The sequence below is a fragment of the Cardiocondyla obscurior genome, linkage group LG18, assembly GCF_019399895.1.
Source record: "Cardiocondyla obscurior isolate alpha-2009 linkage group LG18, Cobs3.1, whole genome shotgun sequence".
NCBI classification, from domain to species: Eukaryota; Metazoa; Arthropoda; class Insecta; order Hymenoptera; family Formicidae; genus Cardiocondyla; species Cardiocondyla obscurior.
In genome coordinates this window covers 414,232-433,912 of record NC_091881.1, presented here as the reverse complement: position 1 = coordinate 433,912, position 19,681 = coordinate 414,232, and the positions used below count along the sequence as shown (strand labels likewise).

General features: G+C 35.1%; 2 protein-coding genes across 3 annotated transcripts in view; one reads left to right on the top strand and one right to left on the bottom strand.

Annotated features, from left to right (window-relative positions):
* Window positions 1–32: 32 nt before the first annotated feature.
* Window positions 33–8,178, bottom strand: LOC139109535 (sodium-independent sulfate anion transporter). The gene is made up of 11 exons (XM_070668661.1): window positions 6,788–8,178; window positions 6,455–6,639; window positions 6,079–6,274; window positions 5,793–6,013; window positions 5,528–5,672; window positions 5,161–5,325; window positions 3,365–3,526; window positions 2,937–3,077; window positions 2,174–2,319; window positions 1,365–1,526; window positions 33–488 (listed from the first exon to the last, which is right to left on the bottom strand). The coding sequence occupies exons 1-11, from the start codon at window positions 6,789–6,791 to the stop codon at window positions 354–356; spliced, it is 1,662 nt and encodes a 553-aa protein (XP_070524762.1). The 5' UTR covers window positions 6,792–8,178; the 3' UTR covers window positions 33–353.
* Window positions 3,813–19,681, top strand: part of LOC139109538 (trissin receptor-like) — a 33,742-nt gene continuing 17,873 nt past the window's right edge. The window contains exon 1 of one of the 2 annotated variants that reach the window (XM_070668665.1): window positions 3,813–4,822. Coding sequence is in view for 1 of the 2 variants with exons in the window: in XM_070668664.1 (XP_070524765.1) it covers window positions 10,722–10,840 (119 nt within the window). In the remaining variant the exon portion in view is untranslated. Of the gene's footprint in view, window positions 4,823–8,894; window positions 10,841–19,681 lie in introns of those variants that run through there. The other variant, XM_070668664.1, reaches the window with a different exon arrangement.

Here is a 19,681-nt window from a genome sequence, read left to right as displayed (position 1 = left end):
GAGGTGCACATATATGAGTAATAAAAATGTAATTGTTTTATAAAAATCTCGCAACTTGTATATTTCATCATTTCTTAGCTTTTTCTCTTTTTCGAGCGGCTTGTACATACATACATACATACACTTGGTTTAAATACATAAATAATACTTAGATAACGCAGAAAAATTTATCAAATTGTGAATTTTATTGACTTTAAGGAGAGAACAATATTATAAATTTAATACGGATTGAACTTTAATTAGAATTTAATAATATTTAGCGATCGCGTGAGATGCGCGAGATATCCCGATGATATCGAGATACCATTCGAATTTGTGAGCATATGAGAGATATCAGCCTCCCTCAGCCATGATTACCTCCTGCCTTCCTTGACGTGTAATAATTCAGGCGCTACGATCTTCAGAGTCGCGTTCACGTTCTCGCAGCAATTACTACAAACAATCGTTTGTCCACGTACTGAAAGGTCCTTTCCCAGCAGCTTGACGTTCTGTAAATGATCGATTTTATGTTAATTAGAACGCGACGTGCTAAATTATTCCCACGAATAAAACATCGTATGCTCGCGATAATATAAAACGTATACGAAATTAGAACTAAGCTCGCGCGGCAGATAATACGAATATGTGGATCGAACGGGATTTTTTCTAAATTTAACAGCGTATTATTTTTAAAACTCACTTTAGACGTACACTCACTTCTCTAAAGGTTTCCGCTAGTAAATTATGTACGTAATATTCAATGTGCTAGCTGTACAGTGTACGGAAACTGAAAAGCAGATACGGGTTTTGCCGCGGCGAACGGTGTCTAGGCATATCTGCCTTTCAATGTATGTGCATACATTCGATTGTTATAAGAATTTAGAAATTATGATAACAGCACGTATAGAGCGCTGTTTATTGAACAAACCTCGTGACAGTGCACCAGATCGACCGACTATACTTATACAAGTGCAAATTCGTAACGATTTTACGAACAAAGTAGATTATCCAGCAGTTAAATTCATTAACCGGCTCTTGTCAAATGTTTAATCTCAAGTGTACATAAAATTACCAAATAATACAGAAATAAGGACTAGGTGATCTAAACGCGATCACTTTTAGGCAATTAAAATATTTGGCATTTACGAAAAGTCAAACAGGCTCGTTATCGAACAAATTATAAATTTCTGTAAATGTCAGATGACGTATTAAAAGGATTTTTTTTCTTTTATTGTTTTATTCGATGAGAAGTTTATTCGATGAGGAAAAATTCCGGTTATTGATAAGGTTCGGTTATTCCTTGCTTGGGTTTTTTTTCTTTTTAAGTCTATCTGAAGAAGCATCTTATGTTATTGGAGTTTTTCGCGTCAAGTTTAATTGCTTACCTTTGCGACCGTAACATCGAGCCTTTTCAAATTCCTGCAATCGAGTATCACGTTGCATTCACTGTCTCCGGAAAGCTTCATTATGTTAGCACGCAAACGTTCCGCTGCTGGAAAAGCTATTGCTTCTTCAGGTACAACGACTATGACTGTTTCCCCTTCGATCTGCATTCGAGACAAAGAAAACAAAGATATTACCGGGTTATAATCGTTCGTTCCCGTAGATAGTCGCTTTGCAATACGATAATATTCCAGACATTGATAAAAACATGCGTAGGTATTCAGCACATTTATAAACTGGCACTTTGCCGATTTAAAAAGATCTGTTATTTAAGCAAATAAAAAAAAAAGAGGGTCGTATGCATGTTAAATAATCCTCTCAACAGAATACAATGCTGGATGTGCTATATAAAAAAAAATTGTGAGAGAGCAGAGAATTATTTTTAAAAGAAGAATTTGTTGGCACGAGAAGGCCAAAGAGTATCGAGAAGTGTATCGATTTCACCGGTAGCAGTCTGACGAGGGATGATAGGTCTCGATTACGTTTAAACGATAATAACTTGACTAAATTGGGTTAAGCTGAAAATATAGTGCTAGCGATTTAAGAGGACGGTGTCACTTATTTGTTGCAATAATATTGGATACATTTTTTCTCTTTATTATCGATAAAGTTAGCAGTCAATTTACTTGTTATGTGCGACAAAAGAACTCGAAAAATAACGGGCGAGCTAGAATGTAATTTTAATAGCGAAACGGCAATGTTAAATTACTCGATATTGAAGGCACTGCCAATTAATTTATAATCACTGTACCTGTTCAATTTTCGTCTGAATGGAGGGCCTCGCTGAGAAATAGAGCAGTGCTGCTAGATTGATTACGATACCAATTAAGATACCGTACTCCAAACCAAGGAAAACGCACGGAATCAACGTCACCATCATCACACAGAAATCGATCTCTAAAAAGATTTACAGACTTCATAATTTTGTAAAAGCAAATTCAAATACTTTTCAATCTATTCACTTTAATTATTTTTTGCCTCTTTTTTTTCCTTTTTTTTTTCTTTTTATTTTTTTCTAAAATTATTTTCGAGGCTAAGTTCGATAACAGCGAGGTTTCAATTTCAATTAACTTGCAAATTTTTATGTTTTAATACATCCAAGTTGAATACGCGAAATTACCTAGTAGTTTCTACCCACGCAGAATGACGTCGATCGCAATTCGCGAACGGGCGCGCACCGATACCGTCGGATCCACCGCGAAGCTGCAGATGAGCTCGAGATGAAGCCCGCGACAAAAGTTAACGGGAGCCGGGGTAGCTCCGTCTTAACAATAAATGCCACCAAGGGCGCGCTCGAGCATTATTGTTTCACGCGGGCTTTTCGAGAACAAATGCACCGCGAATGCATCCCGAGTGTGGGTGGTGCTCTCGCTCTGACGCCAGCTCCTTTTGTGCGACGTGCGCCATTGACGCCACACTGGTTAGATCGCGTGTAGGTGAATCGGGGCAAGAAAAAGAAAAAAAGAGAGGCAAAAAAAAAAGAAGCAAAAAGGAGAAAAATCTAGGAAACTTACTTCTGGCTCGCCACAGCAACCTATACGTCGGGAAATCGAGCATGTAGTACATAGCGCATACGATGAGACCGGCTAGCGTCGCTTTCGGTATAAAGCGGAAAGTAGACGTCAAGAGACCGAGCGCGAGCAGTACCAAACCGCCTAGAAAAGTTTCGTAATTAACAAAGAGATGTCTTCGCGTTCCTCGCTGAAAAATTAAATTAGTTCCGCGCTCGACTTTCCCGAAAGACCGGAACGCATTTGACTTTTTATTTAATTATGATCTTATATGACGAGTAGTTTAAGATTCAAATAGCTCAAAAATGGTTAGTCTTTACTAAGGAATTTAATTACTTCACGAAACATTTGCATAATCGGACGGTCGATTAAGGCATTAAATTATGTTAAATCTGAAAGAGATGAAAAGTTTCTGTTCGCAGTTTACTTGCCTGTAAATATTCCCCCTAATGGTGTTTTAACTCCGGACGCGTGATTAACAGCTGTCCGTGTGAAAGACCCTGTGACTGGCATCGAGCTAACGAATGATCCAAAAATGTTACACGTACCTAAGGCAATCATTTCTTGCGTAGCATCCAGAGACTTTCCCTTTGCTAAAATAATTGTTTGATTATTCTCTGAGATTAAGCGGACTGATATATCACGAAAGTAACAATAAATAAAATTGGATTTAAATTAAATGAAGTGAGAAGACACGTGAATAAAGGTTGAGCATGTTTTGTCATTCTGTTTTAGGACGAGACGCTCTCAAGCTCGCCGAGAGCATAACAAAATAACGTAAACAGTACTCGGCCTTGAAATCGGCGGTGCGAAAAGATTACGCGAGAAAGACTGGTCAATTGACGAACGACTATCGATTGTCTCACTTCCTCACGCGGTCGTATTGTTCTCTAAGAGTCGAAATCTCTACCGGTCACCTTCAGTCTAGTCGTGAAGCCTGAAGCGCGAGGACGTGTTGCTGGACCGGTCCGCAACTACGCGTATTTTTGAGCCGCGAATAGGAAGTCTCGCGTACGAATATCGACGTCGTCGGTTCGGTAAGAGACAATCATTTTCGGCACGCCTGAGTTGGACCGCTCGTCGTTCTGTGCTTCTTTTCTTGCTTCGAAAAGTGACCTCGGAAGGACAAGGTTATGTGGCGGCAGCGGCGCACGAAGCGTCCGACATGAATTACGCCGAATGTTCGGCGTTACCAACCACTTCGCTCGCCATCTCTTTCAACGACGTTCAGCGGACTCCGACGACCGCCATTACCCGGATGTGAGGACGGCACCTTGCCCGTCTTCTCCGTCGCGGCCGCCATTTGCAGTTTCGAGACGAGTGATTTTTGAGGGACTCTAGAGGGACAAAGTGCGCGGGGAACATTTCGTCCGAAGCGTGATGTTCGACATCGTGGCTCGTCTCATTCGCCGCTTGGTGCAAGTTTTTAACGTCGGTTATTCCGCCGATGAAGGCTCGGCGAAAGTAAGGAACAGATGATCGTTTGTAAAAAAATCGTCGCGATAATCCGCCGTCGGTCTTTCGGTCGTTCGTCTCTCGAGTGAAGACCCGACGAAAGTAAGGAACAGATGATCGTTCGTAAAAAAATCGTCGCGATAATCCGCCGTCGGTCTTTCGGTCGTTCGTCTCTCGAGTGAAGACCCGACGAAAGTAAGGAACAGATGATCGTTCGTAAAAAATCGTCGCGATAATCCACCGTCGGTTTTTCGGTCGTTCGTGTCCCGAGTGAGTGTTAGTGATTTTGTGATTTGCAATTGAAGTGCTACAACACGTGAAGAGGATCCAGAATTCTGCGATCACGAAGGAAGGAAGGAGGGAAGGAAGGAAGGAAGGAAGGACGGACGAAGGAACGAATGGACAACCACCTAACCTAACCGGAAGATATAAATGTAAGTACCGGCAACACGCCGTAGATCACTTAATTGTAATTATCATTAAAAAAAAAATTATAATTAACAAATATTTAAATGTAATAACTTGCGTGAATTAAAATTCTTTAAAAAACAGCGCGCGCATAGTTAATTTTAATAAAAAAAAAAGAAAACTCATGCTCTTACATCGGTAAAAGTTAGTAATAAAATCACACGTTTTTAAACTAAAAGCGTGATACGTAAAAACGTATCGTACATTTTACACGAAAAAAAAAAATTTTTTCCACTCTAAAGCTTTTGCTCTTCGAAATTGTGTAGAAGCGATAGCAGTAATTTAATAATAAAAATGTAATTACCGAAGGCTTTCGCGATGGCTATGTGTTCAATAGTTGATATTACTGGTATCGTGAACAGTGTCGTTCCCATTGCGGCAGTCATTTCCAAAAAATCGTACGTTTGATTTCCAACGGTAGTCGTAAATGGGGGAGGTGCAATCGGCGGTAAACCCTGTCCCATTGTACCTAAAATGCTTTGTCTGTCGTTATTCGTTTCATTCAACTCGCTGCACCAACGTGAAAGATAGATTGTCTTGAGATGTCAGCCCGTATAAAGTAAAGAATTTTTTTTTTGACGATACATTAATATTTGGATACGAAAAGAATTTACTCCGCGAATTAAAAATAAAATAGAAAATAATACCAAGCGAATGATTTATCTACTCACCTATTAAAGTAAATGGCTTTTGATCATTGATATAAAAAACATACGCTATGATAGTGCCCATAATTACGACGAACGCATTGCGAGACAAACCAAGGAACCATCCTATTTTTTGTAGGATCGTTCCTGTACGCCGTCCTGGTACATTCTAAAATTAAAAAAAAATATATATATATACACACATCGTGTTCTTTTTGGAATTATCATCATCTTTTTATAATATATGATGTAATAGAATGAGAATTTAATTTTTAAAGGATTTCTATACCTTAAATATGACTAGTACAATAATTGTACCAATTCCTAACAATGTATCTTCATATCGGAACTCGTCAAAATTTTTACAAATCGCTATCAAAGCGTCCAAAAGACTCTCGCTTTTCCCAGAAATACCCAGAAGTGATTTAAATTGCGAAGACGCTATGTTAATTGCCGCGGCCGATGTAAAGCCAGTAATTACAGGCAGCGATATAAAATCCAACAAGAACCCTTGAACAGTAAACGAAAAGAACGTCTCGTGTAGCACACATTCCAAATATGTATCTCATACGTACCTAAGTGAAAAATTCCTAAAAGTGCAATGATGCATCCTTTTAAAAAAGCAATTAGTATAGCCATGTCAGCATTATATTTTTCTACCAACGGTTCAACCATGGTAGCCATGATTGCAGTTGGACCAATGGTGATATTTTCGCACGAACCGAAAATAATATATATAAACGATGCCATAAATGCTGAGTACAGTCCATACTATAAGATCACAATAGTTATATGTTAGCATATAAGAGAAGAAAAAAAAAAGAAAGGTTATTTAAAAGAGTATTATTTAATAAATTAATAATCAGGCGTGCAAAAGAATCGTTCGCGTTACGCGCGGGATGGCACGAGATTTATGTGGCAACCGTTTTTTTTTTTCCTCGCTATCCTTACCTCAGGTGTTAAGCCGGCGACGGTTCCGTAAGCGATACCTTGAGGTACGGCGGTTAGACCGACCGTGATACCAGCCAATGCATCTTGAAAGAGCCACGTGGGCTTGTATCGCGGCAGCCACTCGACAACTGGCAATCTTCGCACAATATATTTTCCGCACTTATCTTTCTCGTACCATTTGGCCACTAAAAACAGATTCAGCCGTTTTTTTTTTCTCTCTCTCGCAGCACAAGTAACTTTATCGCGGCTCGTGATATCGAGTGACAAGGTGTGATTAAATATTTTCTTGAAAAAATTAAAAAAAAAAAACAAAAAAGAAATTGTATTACTTACTCATTCACTTGATTTTTTAATTGATATCAGAATGCACGGAATAAAATAATAGGTCCTTCAACACAGGTCTCTCGAGACTTGCTGGCAGAATGCTTTTTGAATATGCATATACAGAGCAGTATAAATTCACTTGACGAGAAAAATGCAGGCTGAAGAGCGAAAAAAAAAGAGATAATTCTCTTAATTATTTACAATCCTCGTTCGACACAATCCGGCTGTTATTTTTTATTCACTTTTCCATTGTAAATTGCACCGTTTTTGTTCAATAATCTATCTGCTTTCGATGATTAAAAAAAAAAAACAATTTCATAGACTATCACATTTTCATATAATTTATTTGAAATTGAATAATTATTTTAAACATTTATTTATTCATTTGAAGTAGTAATAAATAAATAAAGAAATTATATAACATGTAAAATTTAATAGAATTATAAAATAAGAAAAAAAAAAAGTAAAACTCGTCAATAGAACCGGTTTTTCATTCTGTACACGTATTTACAACACACAGGATATCACTAAGTGTGTGATTCGGCATGTCTTTCGTGCCGACTCACTATATTTGTCCAGTGTGAGAATTTCATACGAAGCAGATATCATTATGTTGTCGGATCAGCATTATATAAACGTTTCATATTATTATCGTCCGGCCATTGTCTTATAACTAGTTAAAAATATTTCATTCTCAAATATATCACGACCAGAGACGTGAATGCAATAGAGGCCAGAGTTTATCGCAGCCTAAAGGTCTATTTCACAATAGCTCTGCAAAATATTACAGCGCACGAGGTGATGTTAAAGTCGGAAACAAATTTTTTTCAGTTCGTAGAAATAAAAAGGTCGGATGTTAGATTTTGATTTAAATGGATTGTGTTGTCTGAGGCAAAAGTGAGGTATAAAACTACGGACGTAGAAGCACGATTCCTTTGGAGTGCACTTTTCTGAATGAAATTTCACTCACGAGTCGCGATCTAGTATTCCGATCGAGTCGTTATCGCGGCAAAGGAAAAACTTCAACTGCGGCACGCAATTGATACGAGCGATGTGGAACCGGCTTTAAGCGTACGGTGCACGAAATGTCTGTCGGAGTATGTAGCGCCACGTCGGAATAAAATATAACAGCCGTTCATGGACTTACGATATCGCAGGCTATTTGAGAACGACGGCTGTTTCTCCTTCCGTCTGCAACGACGGACCGCGAGTACGTTGCTGTCAGAGAGGGGAGATACCCGATATTAAGCGAAACACACGGAAGACTTGCTACGCGCGGCGAGATTGTTAAATTTTGATTATCCATTATGCAATAGATTCGCGATAGCGAGTACATTTAATCCCTTTATAATATGTATCTGCAAATCCGTGATACTGACAGTTATCTACGATATCTCGCGATAGTTTTTAATTTTATTTGATTTGTTTTAAGATAACGAAACGCAAGTAATGAAGTAATTATAAACGTACATAAGAATTTATTATTATTAAAGCTTTTTTTTTTTTAAAAAAAAATTTAATTTAAATTTAAAAAAGAAAAAGAACTTCTACCGAAAAGATTACGCGCTCCGAATTCTTCACGCTTAACAATAAAAACAAGACGAGTTACTATATTTTCTTGCGTGTAAAAATCAGACCTAGATATCGCGACGATCATCACGTCGGCTTTTTATTTTCGTTACGAACGTTCCGCCCGTGCTAAAAGGGTTCTCCAACTTGATCTCTTCCTCCGGCCGTTCTTATTACTCCGAGTCTTTTACATCTACGCGAAACAAATTTAAAGCGTGATGTTCCGCGAGTCGCCGACGTGACGGAGAAATTCCGCCGTCTCGGATTCCATAAATTGTAGCCGAATACCATTCGCCTTTTTCTTACGGGGGTACCGCGGCGATAAATCATCACGGCTTGCCACCTCGATCGCGTCGTTTTACGCGCCATTCCGTAGAAACTCGCGGACGGCGAGAGCTCTCTCTCTCGATTTCTTTCTCCGCGTCTCTTTCGCCGGGGCGGGATAATGCGTCGCGACGCCACCGGGGACCAAAGGACGAGCAACGACGAGGGTGCAACGCCTGCGCGACATCGTTGGCGTGCGTCCACGGGGGTGCCAACGATGAATGAGCTACCGGTGCTCCTCAGTACCGCGCGAAACAGCGAAACTCGCCGTCGCGACGCTATTCCGTACGCAAATATAAAATTATATTAACGTACCATTGCATTGAGGAAGACTGTGAGCATTTCAAAATTGCAACTCAATTCGACTTGATCACTTTGGTATTTCGATCGATGAGCACAAAGTCCGAGATTATTGTGTCGTAAAATAAAAAAGAAAAAAAAAAGAAAGAAAAAGAAACAGCTTTGACGTACGACAGAGGTATAAATTGCGTTCAATATTTGTGAGCACATGGTTAGAATTTTGATTTTTATTGTATAATTTTTTTATGTTATTTTATAATACGATTGACTGCTTAAAAACTAAGAAATTTATTTGAAATCAAATCAATCAGTCGATTAGCTGCAGAATTTTTGTTTGATAAATGCTTTAATATTTTTTTTTTTTTTTTAAATAATTTATTATCTTTCTTGAAAATATTTTGTTTATTCTTTATTATTTTTTAAGATTATTGTAATCTTAAATCATAATTACATTGTTGCTTTCACATATATTAATCCACATGATATTTATCAATTAGATATATATTTTATAATCACATGCATTAATTCTGATAACCGCAACACTTATCTCGTCACGTAAAAATTTTTAATTGATATGTAAACGATACAATCATTTTTCATTTTTATTAGGAATACATAACAAAGATTGAGATTTCATTTTTGTGTGCATAATTGTATCTGATTATTTATGTGGGCATTTATGAATTTAAATTGTTACTGAAACATTTTAATTTTACTTTTACTAAAACAATTAATTTTTTTGTTTTATTGTCCCTAAAAACGGACGAAATTTTGACATTTTAACGTGCAGTAAAATTACACAATTCATTATTAATGAAAACTTTATACTTGTTTAAAAAAAAATACAAATAGTTTATATTAATTTTAATATTAATAACATTCATCGATCATGTGAAAGTTTAATGTAAGAGAAAGTGGTAAAGAATGAACGCCTCGACATTTTCAAGAAATTTATGCCACAAAAATGTTATGTCAAATGCCATACCATTAAATTTATAAACTACCTGCATAAATTTGATAAAAAGCGTTACTTAAGATCCGTCATCTTAGATTCTATTGTGCTGCGAAAAGAATTATTCGCTACGAATTTACAGTGACCGCAAGGCTAATCATATCGGATGCAAAGTGCGCAAAAGAGATGCTTAAAGACTTCTTACATTGAAGAAAATAATCACGTTTGAAGGACAATGTGCGGAACTTAATAATGAACGTACGACGTAATTTTGCATTACGTCGTTAACCACTCCTGCGTGTCTTTAGGAATATAAAAAAAAAACCCGCTGTGCGAATTAAAACGTTTCCCTCAGGTCCGTAGAAAAGAGAATAAAAAGATCGATAATCAATGAATTAATCTAGGATTTTTATCCTGACGATGGTACAATAATATCGGCGTGATTGCGGGAATAAATTTACTCGCGGCGAACAATTAAATCGGTCGTTATTGCAGTGCGTATTAACGCAATATGCGCCAATGTTCTATGCATTCAACGAGTCTCCAACGCGCTAATAAGACAGTCGAAGAGAAACGAGGAGATTTTAATCTTAGCAAGTGGCGTGCTCGCCTTATTTCGCTCGTCGTGCTATTTGTCGACGGAAGAAATTCATTAAGGCGACTTCGTCCATCATTATTCTGTACGTTGTCGCACATCGGTGACGAATTAGCTAGACGGCGGTGTAAAACGTGCAAAACGAAGGTGACAAGTTCTGTCAAACCACATCTCTCGTCCCCGCGATCTCGAAATTCCTTGCCATGAGCATCCTAATGTACATTGTCCGAAGTGAATACAAGGGATCACCGGCAGAGACCGCGAAGCAAAACGCCGTAATGGCACGTACGCAAATCGATTTTGTCGGCCAGGATGCGACTAGGTGAGCCATATTTCTGAATAGTTCGTAGTAGGAATGGTTAACGTTAGATTAATTGTCCACTTCACTTATTTTATACATTTATTTTTCCCTTTATTACGTTTAATCTTTTTATTTTTTTTTCTTTTTGTATTTAACACGAGACTTAAATTTGTTGTATTATGTTTCATGCGTATTAAGCTGTAATTATATTAAATCAAGTTTGCTCTGTAGAAGGATAATAAAATGAGACTTTAAATCTTTTGTAAATGAGAAAACATTCTCTTTAAAGAGTAATATGCTATGGCTTATTTCTCTTTGTATAAAAATTTACTGCATCACATATTCCAATTTTTTTTATATTAAAGTCAAAAGTGCGATCTTTATTCTCTCTTTTATTGTGCACTATTTTTAGACAATAGTGTGTGGCATTTAGCTGGTATTAGAACTTCTCTTAGCTCACTGCATATTAAATAATGACCTCGGAAAGATAATAGTCTTAACTAGCGTTTAATATTCTTATACACGAATGTGAAACATTCTTTCATTTTTTATCACAAGTTTTACAAGAGTGTAGAATATATGTTTGCCTTTGCTCTTTACATATTAAAAAAGAAATTAAATACTTTTCTAAAATATATTCTAAAATATATTGTGAAAGGTAGAAAAGTTAAAAACTTTAGAGCGAGATACAAAATATAGATAATAAATGATGCAACAGATAATTTTCTGTTCTCGATTTTTACGTATTTATCCGAAAACAAAATTATAAAAATATTACATGCTGTCGTGTCAAGAACAATGTTATTTAAAGATAAAACTATCGGTTCTCTTATAGTTCTGAGTTTATTGCGCGTCGGAGTATCATAATTTTTTCTATTGATTTTTTTTTCTTTCTTACGTCAAATTTTTATCTTCTTTATTATCGAGATTTATAAAATATTTCGCGAATACGTACATTACGGAATTTTATATTTATAAATATGCAAGTACGTTATTTTAATTAAGCATATGTCTTACTCTTTGTCACCGATAATAAGTGATAAAGTAATGATAAAATAAAAATACAAATGATAATGCTCTTCAATTTTATCTATATTTTTAACACAAATATAAAAAGTTGCTTTTTCTGTTTTGTTACTTTTCGAGATACGTCATCTATCGAAAAACAGTAATATTTGTACAATTTACATACATATTGAAATATGACAAAAAAAAAGAAAGAAAAAAAAACTTTTTGAGTCGTACTAATAAAAAATTATAGGTAGTTACTATATGCATGTGTACAGAATAAATTATAACAATACAGAATTACTTTATTTTATGCTTAAGCTCAAGCTTGATTATTTTAATTCAAATTTTAATTGCATTATTTATGGCAAAGTTTAGAATATATTACAACTGATAAGAACGTTTACACGGAATTTATGTGACTGTAGAGATCGTAATTTTTGGAATGCGATTAATCGCCAGACGTGAAAATTTCTAATGTCATTTGCAGATTCTCCGGGAAATTAAGATACGTAATTCGTAGACCCGTGTGGAGAGTGTTTAAGACAGTCACATATATTGCAGTTTAATTATCGCGGTATCAAAACAATTATCGTTACATCTGCTTTTTACGGCAGTCACGATTTTATCGAAGCACTTTATAACATATTATTTATTTGCATTAAAACCCACCTAATTTTCCCCTCAGGCCTCAATTTAATTCTAAACGAACCACGAGATATGGTTCTCCAATAATATTTCAACTTTCGCCCTTTTATCACTTTTTATCGCAGTTTTTGAACTTTTTCCACGAAGTAATTGTGCGTACAGCTGAAATTAGTTAAAAGCAAATGCGTTTTACTCATTTACAAACGATGGTCTTCAAACCTTTATAATTAAATATGAAATTATACAACATGACGCACGTTTATAATATTTACCTGATTTTATGTTAAAATTTATTCTATCTGTAATACCTAATTTTTTAATAATATTTGTTCAGTTTTTATCGATGTTTTTATATTAAAAGAAGGGAGTTTATAAAATTTTACATTTTTTTTATGCTTAAAAAATTTCGAAATTATTTTTGCACTTAGTACAATATGTAATCCAGTTTTATGTGCTACACGAGGGCATATTTTTTTATGACTTTTCTTTGATGTCAGAAAATTATCAAGTGATATTACAATATGCAAGTGATAATGTTGTTACCATAACGGAGTTTATCGAACTTGTTCTGCGTAAGCTGTAGATAACTTTTGACGTTTCAAAGCCTTTCGAATGACTATATCTAGTAAAAAGTCAAATGCGATACGACTACTGTCATTTGTATGTACGTATATACGAAAATATTGCAGTAATTTACGAGATTTTTTCGAGAAATTCGAATTTTTACGAGAAAAATCACGTATAGAGATCGGGTCATTAAAAGAACGAATTATGTAGTCATAACTCTTAGGCAATAACGTTAAATTGAGGTTCATCTTGTCATCAAACTTTCATATCGTCAATTAGTGTTTTATGTCAATAATTATTAATAATTGTTAGTAATTGGAAGCTATTATTAATTATTCCTGCTATTATAGCATTACGTTACGGATAAATTCACTTGATTTCTTATTTATTAGACCTCTAATCAGACTTAAACTTTTTAAGAAAAAAAATTTTATTATTTACTAAAATGTTAATAACACCTTCTATCTGTAAGACAATAGAATTCAACGTTCAACGTGATATCAATGTTATTAAGCGGAATGCACTGCTAAGTACATTTCCTTTATGGGTTTCATAACTTTACACAATATCTAGTTTTTCGGTTTTAACTGCAGCAAATGTGTGCCCCCTTTGTCGAATCACTCGAGTTAGAATTAATTACTATGGCTAATATGCTTCTCTTATGACAGCTCTCGCTTCGCTTTCCCGAGTTCGCTTTACCGGGTTTCCGCGACATAAATTTAATTACTACATTTTGGAGGAACAATTAGAATTCAAAGGGCAGGGCATTTACGGTGATGATCTTAGCGTAGCGCGTAGTCAATTTTGCGCTTATCATTTTTGAAATCTTTATACCGGGGCTTTGTGTACCGTCCATGCAGCGGCACGTACTCGATCGCACATCATCCGTGATTGAAAAATCTTGAAAATGTATGCCGAGTATCTCATCAGTATGCAAATTCGTTAACAATTGATTTACTCGCGTTTCATCATACGCCCACCACGCGGATATTTGATTTACGACGCTGACGAGTATCTCCATTAACTATACGTGATATTGACAAAAGCAAGCGCGTGCATTTGCCGTAAGAAAAATAACATAATTATATTACCACAGATTACTTAAACAATATTTGATCTCTAAAATGTATTAACCTGATTAATTTTCCGTGGCACATACTGGTGTGTATCGTATATATATATTTTTTTTTCTATGCTAAATTTGGCGAAACAACTTCCTCATACAAAAGTTTTTCTTTTAAGTATATTACTAGAAGAAAATTAATACGTTGAAGTTAGAAGAGCATTCTGCGCGTGTCATATTAATTAAAATCAAATGCGACCGAGCACCGCGGAAAAAACCGACTCCAAACTCGGTTCTTTTTTTATTTTCAACAATTTGAATCAGTTTCTCTGCTTTATTTCTTTTTCTCGGCTCTTTTAAAAATCCGTCTGGATTAGATCTTTACTCATGGGAAAAGTTAACAGATGAAGTTAATGGCTTAACTTCGTAACAGAACATAAAATATAAAAAAGATACGTGCGCGGACTTCTGGCATGTACTTTATAGCTTACGATGAACCAACCGGAATTTAAAATTATTATAATGAACTTCGTAACTTTTTTTTTTCTGCAAATACGTATCTCGGTTTGAGATTAAAAAATATTTAGTTAACTCTTGAAGTGTAACTGGTAATATGCATCGCATTGAATTAAATAGAAAAGAAAAAAATTGGTCTTTAGAAAACGACATACTTTGAATTATTATTTAATATTGAGATTGAGAATAAATAACAATTACCGCTGTGTCAGCAGATAAGAAGCTCCGAGGGTTCTCTAAAATAAAATTTATTACAAAATTTAATTTAATAAAACATCATATTTTCAGATATCAAATTACTTTCGATTTGCTTTCTTTAGCGCTTCCGTGTAAGTTTGCTAAATGGAGTAATGATCTATTTATAGAAAAAGGCTGTCACTAAAGTAGATATATATTGTGAGATATCAGGTTATCCATCCACGACATTATTCAGATCGGAATAGCTTACATTTCGATTTTGATAAATTGAATTTGATCTTAAAGCGAACATCCGTTCGAATTGTTTCAGTGTTCTTATATAATCGCTAATTGTTTGTAAATTTATTTTGGGATTACAATCGTGAACGGATTGCATAATTAGACTATTTCTACTGGCTTATAAACTGAGCTCGTGTGTTCAAGTGGGAACGTTAGAATATCAATGTGAATCAATATTATAGGAAATTATATATGTATGAAACAACTATGGATATCGGCTATGTTAATATTTACACCCTGCTGCATTAGTGAGCTAATTTCTCGATATAGTACACCTGCTTCGAAACGAAACAGGTTCATTATCGTTAATGAAGCGACAATTTTTACTTGACGTTTCACTTTTGCGAGATAACGAAACTGCTTTTTCGTATTTTACACGCTTATACATATGTTTTTTTCTTTTTTTTTGCGTATTGTAGATAATCTAAATTATAGAAAACGAATCTTCCTTAAAATCGATATAATCTGAATACGTTAGACGCGCTACACGCGTTTGATTCGCCCACTATTCGCGTGGGAGACATGATCAGTTTTTACGACGTATTAATTAGTCCTGCAATACACTCGCGTAGGTAGTCATGTGGGTAGCTTGCTTGTCGCATATTACACGAAACACAGGTATATGAGTGGAAGTAAGATGAATCAGTCTCTGTAGAATTTCTGTGGGTTGTTTCTAGAGACTTAATTCGTCTTTCGGGAGGTCATTGTCTTAAAAGGGATGGAATGGGAATTATCCAGGGTGCATAAATGTTCATTTTCAAGAATATATTTTATTAAACATAATTTTTTTACAAACATATTAAATTTCTAGAAAATGACATTAAAAAAAAATTTATTACGATCTATTTGGTAATTCGTTCTGAAACTAGATAATACTTAAAATCGTAGAGTTTCGTATCTGAGCGGTAACATAGCAAAGCCCGGAATAACATTTATCACTGAGAAAGTAACTTAGACGATTCTAAAACTTCGTAAGGATTTAATGACGCACAAGTGCCTTTACTCATGTATGAAAGAAAAAGAACAGCATTTGATTTTGTAAAGAATAGAAATTTTTCTGGAACTGAGTAAGACTTGTTTCTCCACTCGCGATAATACATTCGATTCAGAAAACAATATTTCCATAACAATACTACTTTTTATCCATAACAATGACGGTGCTTTCGTTGGGAGAAAGTAAATTGATATCTTGAGATACATATTTCCGAACGATAGACATGCACAACTTTTATAGTCGACTATAAGATGGTTGATACGATATTGGAGAATAAAGCGCAGTGACTGTATGGTATAATAAGTGCAGTATTGAGCTCCTCCACTTGAAATCAAGTTGAAGAAAATATGGTAAACGCTTTAATACAAAAAAATAATAATAATAAATAAAATTAATACATTTCTATTAATTAACATACGTGACTGATGCGAATTTTGTCTAAGACGTTAATTATAAATTATTTTCTGAATGAATGTACAGAATAATTAAACTAATAAAAAGAATAGTCGAAATAGAAATAACCTTTCGAGTAATCAGGCACCTTTATCGGCGGGTGCGTCGAACTCAGTCAGTGGGACGAAATGTTAATTGGGTGAAACATAGAATGACACCTAGAACATGGCCTTTGTTAGTATGTATAGAACAAAAGCTTTCGTTACAAAGGTACGAAAAAGTTAATACCTACGTCACCAACGGGTGGATTATCACTGTCAACCTACACAGTTTCGACGAGGAAAGGCTAACGATGTATAAAACATGTCAAGCTTATAGAGACTAGGGTGAAAAACATCGTTGCTCTAATAGTGATAAAATATCGTCAACTTAGGCAGAGATATGCATCGGCGGATAAGAAAGAACAAACCTTTATACAGTTTAAGCTTGAGCTTAAGAATAATACAATATATTTTCACAAACCAAATGCTAACTCTTATTTATTAGAACGTTTTACTTAAATTAAATTTTTGAGACGAAAATTAAAAACGAGACTATTCAATTAGGTAATTAACTTTAAATGTCAGGCAAATTTTAATTTAATTTACTTAGCCTTAATATAACACAGCGAATAATGATTTTCCTGATATTATTTTCAAATAATAAATTAACTTTGAAAACTTTCTGCTTTTTAACTTAATATAATAAAATTTAATTATTATGCGAACGTAAATTAGTATAAAATTGAAACGTTTGTTAATTATGAAAACATGTGAAGTTTTAAAAGAAATAGAAAATTAATCGGAGACGTCCTACGTTTAAAAAAACCGGTAAAGATATATCGAGGTAAGGATAACTTTGAATTACAGGCGATTGAAAGATTCTTACAAATTAAATTTCAAAGACGGATAACGGAATTATTTTAATACTTCGTCGTAAGAAAGTTTGATTCACCCGCGGCGATATCACATAGCTCGCAGGAGTCACGAATTTAATCCAAAGAACACTCAATATTGCAAGTTACTAAACTGCACAAGTTTCCAGCCGCGTTTCCTCCGAAGTAAATCCTTAGGAAAAGGAGATGCGTATCTACCTTTGTGGCATATATATGTATTTCGCGGTGCAGGCACCGGCCACAAATTTTATCAGCTTCCCGATCGGAGCTACGAATATCGAGCAACGCTCTGTTCTCATCGAAGATACGGTAAATTTATCGCGCGACTTCTCTCTTTTTATCCCTTGGTCTTTCTAACTCTTGTTTGCGGTACAGAGTTTGCTCGAAAGATCTGGAGTACTTAGGGTTGCAAAATCAACACATCCATATGCGTACGATGTTGTACGTTATGGTGCGCGTACATGGAACGCAGCGCAGTTTCCACGCATTAACGATCGCTATCGTCGTTAATAATTTCACTGATAACAGTGCATTAACATACTTTACACATACGGTATAGATTAACAATAAATTTCGCTGCAGCAAACTGCACGAAATCGTTCATAAGATTAATTATATGAATTAATATTAGATGTTTCATTTGATCTTATATTCTCGCAGATCGTATCGCGCTTATCTCGGTCGTGGCGGAATAAAATGATCGTAATGTCCGATCTGTTGGTATTAATTTTTTTTTTTTTTTTTTTTTTATGGATTTTGAACATGCATGATTATGAGGCGTTTTGCTTGATTAAGATTGCATGAAATATGTTCAGTGTTACGTATTCACGTTCAACGTGCATGTCATCGCTATTACGTATTCAGAGATAACGCGTAATCTTCGAACGAGAAAAGCGGAAAGAAACTTGGATTATCGTCACGTTACATCGAACGGACAGCTTGATTATGAACAGTCTTTTCAGTAAAGCGTATATTCATGTGCAATAACGAACATTTGGAGATTCGTCGTCGCTCGTAAAATCCCTTTTCTGGCTTCAATTAAAAAGTAACTTGATAAAAAAAAAAAATATATTCAAGAGTTTTATCCAGTAATATTAGTTGCATTTTGTGACGCACTTGTGACGTAAAATCGACTCTTTCTCTTTTTGTTAACTTTTTATCAGTTTCACCTCTTTTTCAGTTTAGTAAATAATTAATAGTAATACAAAATGTTACGATTATAATAATAATAGTAATATTTAATACTTAATTGTAATATTTAAATTAAAAATTTGATTAATTTACAGTTAATAAACAAGCACTTACGAGCTGCGTACTAACTAGTAAAACAAGTGACAAATTTAGCATATCCTATTTCTAGTTTCAACTTCGCGAAATAAAGCAAGTTTGCGAAATACGCTGTATAATTAATTAATTGTTCTACGAGTATGTTCTCATTAGTAACTATCTTTTTCGTGTCACAATGAAAAAAAAAAAACTCGGGTTTTTAATAATAAATATTTTGCCAAAGACATACATTGAACGTCTCTATCACGAGCCGCGAAAAAATTTAGTAAAACATCTTTTAAATTGGTTTTCTTTTGGAAAATTAAATTAAAATTATATTGCAAACATAGCGCGCGCATGGTTTGTTCTAGTTTTGTTGAATAAAAAGTGAAAATTGACGTTGTGGCTGTAGCTCGATTATTGCGTAAAATAAAAAAAAAAAATAAAAAATTTCCAGCAACGATACACGACAAACATGCACGTTCGTGCTTGACTTCAGCCCTTTATCGAAGCGCTCACTTTAATCAGTGACAGCCTATCGCCCGTACCTTGTCCCAATCTCGTATTTGGAAAAGCTAATCCCATTTTCGGTCGATTCACGCTATATTCGCTTATATAGGATCGAATAATCGCATTTGCCTTGTAAACGTAACCTGTCACCTCGTATCTCCCCGTTACGCTTTTCACATAACGTCATGCAAGCACGTAATAAACACGAAACAAGTACAATTATGCTACCGTTGGCTCATATCTGCGTCCTTTTACATGGCACATGTGCGTTAAGCTGCGTATCACGGAAGGAAAGGATGAGTTTGACGAATGTGCGTTACGTATGCACATGTGCTCTATACATCACAGTCTCTCAGCCCCATATTCCGTCAGAAATCCAAAATTACACAGGTTTTCAGAGACGCAACGTTGTTATTTCTAACGTTGTTATATGTATTTTTGTTTTAGATAAAACAAATATTCGATATTGTTAAATTTAATAAGTCT

Excerpts from the sequence above, each read along its gene's own strand:
- LOC139109535 (XM_070668661.1), bottom strand. Across the intron at positions 5,326-5,527 it reads AAAGCCATTTACTTTAATAG|GTACAATGGGACAGGGTTTA; the intron begins GTGAGTAGATAA and ends AAAGCATTTTAG. Across the intron at positions 2,320-2,936 it reads GTTGCTGTGGCGAGCCAGAA|AGATCGATTTCTGTGTGATG; the intron begins GTAAGTTTCCTA and ends AAATCTTTTTAG.